Raw genomic sequence first — 9,759 nt, forward strand, 5'->3', positions numbered from 1 at the left:
GATAAAATAAAATAATAAATAATTATTATTAATGGCATTAAACAAATTAAAATGTTGAAGGGTAATTTTGGAAGCTTTGGTTTCCAACATAAGAGGAATTTGAATTTTTCACTCCTTGGTGTGAAATTCAAATTCTACATTATAATGGATATTAAATTCTAATGGAAATTAAATTCTTTTATATTTTGTGCAACCAAACAATGGAAATAAAAATAAATTTTAAATTATTTTCCTCTTCTCCATTCTCTCCTCCCAACCACACATCAACTTAGTTTAAGGATGATACTTTACTCAATAAAACCGTCATAATTTTTTATTAAGGCCATATTAGATGTATGTATATTAGCATTCCATTGACAATAGCTTTTTATACTTTTCCAATTCTTCTATCTTCTTTCTAATATCTTCAGGCCATTTTCGCATTCTATACAACTTATATCTTTTTCTACTTTCAATATGTCTTCTAAAAATGTATATTTGTTTGTACTGGCATCCTCATTAGTTCCATCATAAAGTGTTCATTATTAAGTAATTTCCCATATGAATATAGATTAATCCAATTGTTACAATTAGAGTCGAGTCAACTTGCACGAGAAATATTACAGTTGAATTTGGCGTGTATCTTTGTGGAATCAAAGACCTGGGCAAAAGTATAAAGAAAAAATTATAAAACATATGAACATGATGAATACATAATGACTCTGGAAATAAGAGACAAAATAAATATAGCATGCTATTTTCTAAATCCTTCTACTTTACCACTTGGTCTATGGTTCCATTTTCTTTAAGGTACTGCTCTAATAGAAAAACACACACAAAAGATTAATTAATTTTTTTTGGGAAAAAAAATACTTTAGAACTTTTGACTTTTTTAATGAAAGTATGCAACTTCTTTGGACAAAAATACAGGTAAAAAAAATTCATCCAAGTTCTTTGATATAAACGTTGAAAAATGAAATACAAATATTGTATAATACGTAAAATTAAAAAAAAAAATTGGAGGGAATTCCACGAGAGCTTCAAAAAGCAGACAGAAGCAGTTGTGAGCATGTGGGCAGGTCGTGTGCATTTGGTGAAGCAGCGGTTCCCATGCAACCGAAAGTGAGCTTTATTTAGTAAACCACATGCATTGACAAAACAAGACTCAATAAACAAAGAAACACGAACATGAAAATAAATATTTATTTATTTCATAAAATGATAATAAAGATTCCCCTTAATTTGAAAATTAATTTCCCATAAACCTTTCTTTTTCTTAATAAATTTTGAGCCTGTGTATGGTTGTGAGACCATTTCCAATAATTATTTCGTTAACCTAGTTGTAGGTGTCCTCTTTCCTTATATTATTTAAAAACATGAACAAGAAAACAGCCAGCATGTTCCTATTCATCTTCCGCATTTCCTGGATCCTTCACTCTGTTCACTTCAACTTTGCTCCACTTGGGTTCTTCTCCATTTTCTCGAGAAACTACTCTGTTTTCCCAAGAAAGTGACATTGCCGTTGATGGGGTGTTGTTGTTAGTGTTAATGGAGATGAGAGAAATGGAGGAGGTGTTAATAAGGCAAGGAAGGTCTCTACCGGAGACTCCAACCTACACTGTTGCTTCAGTTATCACAGTGTTAATTTTTGTTTGTTTTCTTGTTCAACGGGCAATTTACAGATTTGGAAAGGTATGCTTTGTTCCTCAGAAAATGTCGGAAAGAAAATCAACCTTTCCTTCATATGTATATTTAATTTTGTTCAAACCCACATTATTAATTTTGCTTAGCTGCACACATAGTTTATGCGTACATTCATGTATTTTACTCAGAAAACGAGAGTAAAAATGTAAAAATAATTTTGTGTCAATTTTTTTTCCCTCCTGCTTGGTTCTTGAGAAAATGGGGAAGAGACTAAAGTTTAAGAATCTTGCTATTTTTGGCATTTGGATCCACATGTTAGTTATTACAGTTAAGCTTCAGAAGGTTCCAATTTCCAAGGATAAAGATTTTGTTGCTGATAAGATACAAAGGGAATTGCAAGAAACTGCGTTTAGAATCTTGGCAAGTCTGTAATATTACTCTGGTTGGTTGCCTAGAAAATGTTTTAAAAAGAAAGGTTTTTTTTTTTTAATTGAACTTAATTTTTGTTATTATTATTATTATTATTATTAGGGACCCGCAAAGCAATCTGGCCCAAGAGTTGTAAGTTTTAAGTAAACGAGCTAGGTGCATCTTTCTCATCTTCTTTTAATTTCGGACCCACAGCACAATATGGTGTTTCTCATGTTAGTTACAAAAAAATTGGAACAGAGTTTGCAATCACTCTCTGTTTGTTGTCCAAGAAAGTTATGGAAAATTGAAGAAACAATGTGATCTACTGTGGCTTGTTCACTTCGTTAAATCAGTGTGATAAAATTGGGAAGTGAACAGGTACTCTTGCTCCATTGATTGCTCAAATATCAGTATAAAAAAAAATGACATAGCTTTAATTTTTGCCCCTTTATGGAGAATGTGACATTGACATAACTAGTATGCATAGTTAAATCAGTTTCAAAAGGTTGAGATGATAACATTTTCATTTTCTTGCTCTATTGTTAAATGCGAAACACAATTGCCTTTTCATTTTGCTTTCTTTGCTCTCTTCATAATTGGAGAAATAATCTGATTTTTATGTTTATTTTTTTGTAGTGGTTGAAGATGACAAGGAGGAAGGCTCTGTTTGCTTCCTTGGAGAAGATTAAAGAAGGTGAGTTGCAATTTGTTAATGCCAGGACTCGTGACCTAGGACATTAAAGATGATTTAATTTTTGTTCGTTTTTTATTCGTTTTGTATTTCAATCCAAATGTTCGCATTCAATCTTCTTGTTCATGCAGTGTTGTAGAATTGTATTGAGGTACTTGAACTTTATTAGTGATATGTCATCAGGGTTTTAATTTATGAAACTTTTTGCTCTTTGTTTTGTCCCAATGATAGAGCTGATGCTGCTTGGTCTTATATCATTGTTGTTGGCGCAATGGGCTCGATGGATATCTGAGATTTGTGTAAATTCATCTCTTTTCAGCAGTAAATTCTACACATGTTCTGAAGATGACAATGGCATCCATCAGAAAATGTTGTCTAAAAGTTCCTTCTTATTTCTGAATGAGTCTGATGTTCCTCCAAGGGGAATAATAAACAATCATAAATCTCATCAATGTGGCGAGGTAACTTTCATCTCTTTACAATTTGAACTTAATTGGCATTACATTAGGTGAATTGTCTGTCATAACACTTTTCGCCAATTGAAGGGTCGTGAACCATTTGTTTCCCTCGAGGGTCTTGAGCAGCTTCACCGATTTTTGTTTGTTCTTGGTATCACTCATGTTCTGTACAGTTGCTTGGCCGTCGGTCTGGCCATGAGCAAGGTGAATTCATCTCTCTGATTCAGTTTACTGGCTTATTAGCAATTTTTAAAATGTCAGTTTCCTTTTTGAGCTTGTAAATACTGACATTTGGTGTTCCTAACTGCTTTAAGGGGTTGCTTATATATACATATCTATATGGAAAACGCAAAATTGAAAGACAAAAAGTATTATTAAAATGATTTAAGTTCATGCTTGTTGTAATAAACCAATTGGATTTGAGGTTAAGCATGTGTGGAGCTCTTTTTTGCACATTGTTCTGTTATCTAACAGTTTCTTATGGCATTTCTTTGTAGATTTATAGTTGGAGGAAATGGGAAAACCAAGCAAGAATAAGTGCAGTAGCTGATTCAAATATGCAAGGTATGCACATTAGAATTGGTTTTGAAATTTTATTAAAATGATATAATTCTCAGTGACAGTTACTGCCTCTTGTGGCAAGAACCTTACCAAATGCATTCACATATTCAATTTTTTCAATTGTCGTCCTTTCTTTTCTCTTTTCCTTTTCTTTTATAGGAAACAGATTCAAAAGGTATTAATGGAAGGGGGAACTAATTATTCACCTTTTGTATTCTTGATTATACTTTAATTAGCAAAGAAAAACAAGGTGATGCGCCGACAGACCACCTTTGTCTTCCATCACACATCTCACCCATGGAGCAGGAGTCCTGTTCTCATTTGGATGGTAAAACTTCTAACTTTTTGCATTATGTATTTGCATTAATACTGCTGAATCACCTTTCCTAATCTTCTGGTATTAGAGACATCCACCTTTTCTCTGTAAGATACAAGACATGAAGATGTGTTCTCTCATGGGATATATTGCAAGGACTGATTGGCTGTCGTGTTATAATTTTGCTTCCCAGTGTGTTTCGATAACCGATATAATAGGTCTAGAGTAATGAAAAGAACAAGGCATTTTGCTCCTTCTATGAATTCCTATTTCGCTCTACTTTTGAGTATTCGTCTAGTATTTCATTGATAGAGTTCAAAATTGTACGGTCACATTTATTTTGGGTTATTATGGTGCAGCTTTGCTTTCTACGACAATTTAAAAGCTCAATACGGAAGTCAGACTACTTGGCGCTGCGTTTAGGCTTCCTCACTGTGGGTACCTAATATTATTGCTGATATCTCATGGACAAGTTCTGATATCTTCACTGAGAAGCACTTAGATGATATTTTGTAGATGGAAACATATTCTGCTGGTTTTGATGCATTCTTGCTTGTTGGCAATGGTAGAACATTTTGCAATTTTCATATTAGAGCTTAAGATCTATTGGCAATTTAACATGGTCTAATAGCCAACTTTGATCAATAAGGCATGTTTTTGAATTCCTTCTATTGTGTTAATTAAAATGTAGCAAGCCATGTTTGTGTTTGAGGTTTTGCCTGCTGGGTCCTTGGCTATTAGTTCTTGTGAGTCTACATTTTCCTCAAGCAATTTCATTCTAGTGTCTCTCTGTCATTGATTGATCATCAATATTGTCAACCAATAGGATTCATATACTGAAATTACATTGCATTAACCTGATTTTAACTTTTCAGAAGCACAAACTTCCACTTTCTTACAATTTCCATAACTACATAGTTCGAAGCATGGAAGATGAATTTCACGGCATCCTGGGGATTAGGTATGTACTCATCCAATTGTAATGCAAATTCTGGATGTTGTCTTTATGTGATTCTCGGTACCTTGATTATAAAAGATTCTGGCATCTATTGTAGCTGTAGATGAGCAAACACATTTACACACACTTACTTGAGTGGAAGAGACTGTAAAATAATCTATCTGCAACTGTTCAATTTAGGGCAAACAAGTTTTTTTTTTTTTCTTCACATTACGTTTGAAATTCTGGATATAGATTATTTTAAAGTATCGGGAAGCAGAGTAAGTTTAAGCTAGACTATTTTCAATTTTTGCAGCTATCCACTTTGGGGTTATGCTATATTGTGCATCTTCGTAAATATTCATGGTAAATTTTTTGACATTCATAATGTAAATATAGATGTCTATATATAATTCTTTGAAGCTTTTTTCCATGGGTTAAAGAAGTGGTTAATTTGTTGCAGGTCTAAATATTTATTTCTGGCTATCTTTCATCCCTGCAATTGTAGGTATACTCATATCTCTTGTGTCATGTTTCCCATATAAAGAGGTTTCTTCATAATAATTCCACGAATACTTGTGTACATGTCACAGCTTGTAATGGTGGTCGGGACAAAGCTTCAGCATGTTGTCTCCTCATTGGCGCTAGAGATTATGGAACAAACAGGCCCATCTGTTGGGACTCAAGTGAAGCCCCGCGATGACCTGTTTTGGTTTAGAAAACCAGAGATATTGTTACGGTTGATACAATTTATTATATTTCAGGTGATACTTCATGCACTATACATACTTGAAGTTCAGATTATCTCATCCAAATATCATAGTAATCCTTGCTATCTTCCTTGTTCATGCAGAATGCCTTCGAGATGGCAACATTCATATGGTCCTTGGTAATTCAATTTTATCCTGTCTCTTTGTGCTTGTTATCAAAATATATTGAACATAAGACTTGATAGCAAAAATGATTCAAGGATTGTTTGATTCCATGATCAGTTATTAAGTGTTGTATACATTATTCGCTGTTTCGGACCGTGCAAGTGTCATAAACTCCTTTCTTTCTGTATGTTTAGTGGGGATTTCAGGACAGGTCATGCTTCATGAAAAACCATTACATGATCATTATTCGGCTAACTTGTGGGTAAGCTTCTTTTATTATGATAATTTTCAGGTTCTTCTGTTAACCTGGCTCTGTTGCTTATACATCTAATCCAAATATGAATTCTGACGGTTAGTATCATGGTCTCCTTGTGATGTTAACTTGTCATTTAGTATGAAGCAAATGCAATAATATGATGATTGTTATTTCAATAACAGTATTTAGCTCCTTGTAGTTTGATGTTTATGTCGAGGTCCTCCAACTTGTTCATTTGTCAGATGCTCTGTATTCGATCTCGTTAACACCCATATTTGGAAGAACATATTTTTCTACAAATTCTTAGATATAGCTATGTAATTCGATCAATTTACGAGAGTAACATTCTGTCATGTATAATTTATTAGTCTCGGTTTGTAGATAGAGCAGAATATTGCCATTGTATCAACTTATAATAATTTGGCGTTTAACACGATCACACATAACACCTCAGACATCGCATGGTATGACCAGAGGCGAAACTCCATATGGTCATTTTCCAGTCATCAAAGTTCGCTACATGTCCTCCGGACTTTTTCAAGTTTTTAAAATTCTGATAAAGTTTTGCTCCAATGTGGTAACTTGAATTGACCGGAAATGTAAACAGTAGATTGTGATCCCAAGCATGCAGTTTCTTGATTTACATTGTTTTGGTGCATGCAGGATCCTTGTTCAGTTCTGGTGTAGCTATAGCACTGTGCCTCTGAATGTGATTGTAACCAAGGTTTGCACAAAACTTTTTACAAATAGAACATAATACATATTGACTTAAGACTGTCAGCGGAGATAATTACTCATCAAATTAGACGTAAGGTTGCAATTTCTTTAAGGCAATTTCGGCAATATTTATTTTCTGAACTTTTCAGATGGGATCTCATTGGAAGAAAGCATTGGTTGCCGAAAGTGTGAGAGAGTCTCTACACAGCTGGTGTAAGAGAGTGAAAGAAAGGTCTAAACACGATGCATCACTGCACTCGCTTACCACTCGGTCGGTGTGTTCACTAGAATCAACAATTGATGAGAGGGATGAAATCACAGTAGCATCCGTCACCTTATCCCGAAGTTCTTCCCTAGAGTCACTGAATCAGATCACTATAACATCAACCGAACAGGCAGAATCCATTCTTCAAGCTTCAGTTGAACCCCAAGGGGAATTATCAATTCGTGTGGAAAAATACTTATCCGAAACTTTGAACAACATAGAATCACAGCCTCCCATTACTGATGAAGAAGATAATACAGGCAATGGGGGGGAAGGACATGTTGAGACTTTAGCTGATTTGTTTCAAAAGACCTGAAATATATCATCTTCTTTGTCCTCTGGGTTCCACTTAGTTTTTGAATTTTGGTATCCTTGTTAAGTAAGCTTCGTTTACAGCATAAAAGAATGTGGTGTAGTCTAAATTTAATATCTTGTTATGTTAGGGTCCTGAACAAGATACACTAATTGAGAACATTTGAACAATCAATCCACTTGTTTGAAAATACCGATGAAATACAACGAAAGATCCATTGTTCTTGCTTGACTCTTAATTATAGAACGGTACCATGTTCGGATGGGATGAGAAACCTCACCCTCTAGGTACGATGCGCATTCATGGCCGGTGCAATTACAACTTCTTTGCAACAAGAAATAAAAACACATTACAAGAATCATTCTCAAATTACTCAATATCCCTTTCAAAGCATTAAAATAATCAGACAAAACACAACACATAAAAGAGAAGATAATAATGAGATATCAAGAGCACATTATTAACCAGCGAGCTCCTCTTCCTTGTGAGTCTCTATAGTAACATCACTTGTTGGATAAGCAGCACAAGTGAGAACAAAACCTTCTCCCATTTGATCATCATCCAGAAAGCTTTGCTCCGACTGGTCAACGGTTCCAGACACAACTTTCCCAGTACAGGAAGAGCAAGCCCCAGCCCTGCATGAGTACGGAAGATCAAGCCCAGCTTCTTCAGCAGCATCAAGAATAAACGTGTCATCAGGACAGTTGATTTCTTCCTCTCCCCCAGGTGTAATGAGCTTGACTTTGTATGTAGCCATGGCTACAACACGGCCACCTCTGTTGGCTTTGAGGCCAAACATAGCCTGACCCATGTTAGGCATGGCTTTGAGGCTGGTCGCTGTAGGCTTGCTTCTGATGAATGAGGTGCTTACCATGGCGCTTGAGAGGGTGGCCATTGTTGTTGCTCTTGCTCAAGGAAGGGACAGTTGAGTTTTTGGTTTTGAGTATGACAAGATAAAGTGTGCTTGTGAAGAGCTTGTGTTGATAATGAGCCAACGGGTGGCTGGTAAAGAGAGATGAGATTATGTGGCAGGGAACTCTATCTGCCACGTGGCAGAATGTTGTGGCTTAGACTGTGGTTCTATTTCAAAACAAGATTCTTCGTTGCAACATTCGGATTCGAAATAGAGATATTAATTTTTTTTTACCTTAAATTTCATTCTAAATAATATATTATTTATTGATTAATTAATAATTCTTTATAAAATTAAAGTGATGTATTATCCTCATTAAATCAACTAATAAATACTATATTATTTAAGATAATCTTTTAGAATAAAAAATTTAAAATGTATAACACTATTTGTTGAATTCATATGCTACAAGGTCAATATTATCCTCGCGGAACCATGATTTTCATAAGAAATGCATAATTTGAAAAGGTCATGACATAAAAATTATAAAATAAAAGGGGCCAAAATATAAAATTTTGAAAATTTCAATTTCAATTCGGTTTGAGGGGTGGCGGTTCTTAATTATTTTTGTTAAGAAAAAGTACACATGCTCTCCTAATTTTAGGAAATAATTATGTAAATCCTTAAATTTTTAGTAGGGGACATCATATTTTTCTTTTAACTGTAATACCCCTTATAAATAATAACTAAAAATTTGACTTTAAATGTTTTTAATAAATACAAATATAATTTAAATAGTTTAATTTGTCTAGTAGACAAAAAATATAAGAATATTTTTAATAATATAAAATAATTTTTAAAATGTAAATCATCAAATTTATTTTAATAATATTTTTTATTTAGTATAAAAATTTAAATAAAAATTTGAGTTAAATAGATTTTAAATGTATTAATAATATTAAAATTATTTTATATAATGTTTAAAAATAATTTAAATTTTTATATATTTATTTTAATATCAGGTATTCAATTATATAAAATTTAATTTAATATAAAATAAGATTGCAAAGTACTAAAATATTTTTTAAATATTGAAATTTTTTTAAAATATATGTATTGTTACATATATTTTTATATTATATTTCTTTTATTAAAAAAATTATAGTCAATTTTTTGGGTTAATAGAGTGAAAGTGTATTATAGTTGAAAGAGGGTCTTAGTGTCTCTTATTGTAAATTTGAGATTTATATGGCTATTTTTCCAAACTTTAAGATTATAGTTGTCTTTGTCTCTTGTTGTTATTTTTATTTTGTTTGAGAAATCCTATTTTTATTTAATCTAATAGTAACCCAATCTCTTTCCCACTCATCTTTTTAAAAAACAAAAAGGGAAAAAAATCATCCTTTTAATTAAATGGCATGTCACATTAAGAGCATTAAAATGGAGATAACATGAGATTAAATTTTGGCAAGGTAGTCCTACA

General features: G+C 33.1%; 2 protein-coding genes across 2 annotated transcripts; one reads left to right on the forward strand and one right to left on the reverse strand.

Annotated features, from left to right (window-relative positions):
* The first annotated feature begins 1,489 nt into the window (after positions 1–1,489).
* On the forward strand, positions 1,490–7,553 carry LOC18041844 (MLO-like protein 4). Its single transcript, XM_006431757.2, has 15 exons — positions 1,490–1,671; positions 2,671–2,728; positions 2,957–3,186; positions 3,271–3,387; positions 3,681–3,747; positions 3,981–4,072; positions 4,420–4,494; positions 4,936–5,021; positions 5,314–5,363; positions 5,461–5,501; positions 5,591–5,761; positions 5,851–5,886; positions 6,067–6,134; positions 6,792–6,852; positions 6,995–7,553. The coding sequence occupies exons 1-15, from the start codon at positions 1,528–1,530 to the stop codon at positions 7,424–7,426; spliced, it is 1,728 nt and encodes a 575-aa protein (XP_006431820.2). The 5' UTR covers positions 1,490–1,527; the 3' UTR covers positions 7,427–7,553.
* A 209-nt stretch (positions 7,554–7,762) lies between these two features.
* Positions 7,763–8,424, reverse strand: LOC18041845 (ferredoxin). Its single transcript, XM_006431758.2, has one exon. It carries the CDS (start codon positions 8,316–8,318, stop codon positions 7,884–7,886), a length of 435 nt encoding a protein of 144 aa, XP_006431821.1. The 5' UTR covers positions 8,319–8,424; the 3' UTR covers positions 7,763–7,883.
* Positions 8,425–9,759: the final 1,335 nt, after the last annotated feature.

The sequence above is a fragment of the Citrus clementina genome, unplaced genomic scaffold (assembly GCF_000493195.1).
Source record: "Citrus clementina cultivar Clemenules unplaced genomic scaffold, Citrus_clementina_v1.0 scaffold_5, whole genome shotgun sequence".
In the NCBI taxonomy this organism is placed as follows: Eukaryota; Viridiplantae; Streptophyta; class Magnoliopsida; order Sapindales; family Rutaceae; genus Citrus; species Citrus x clementina.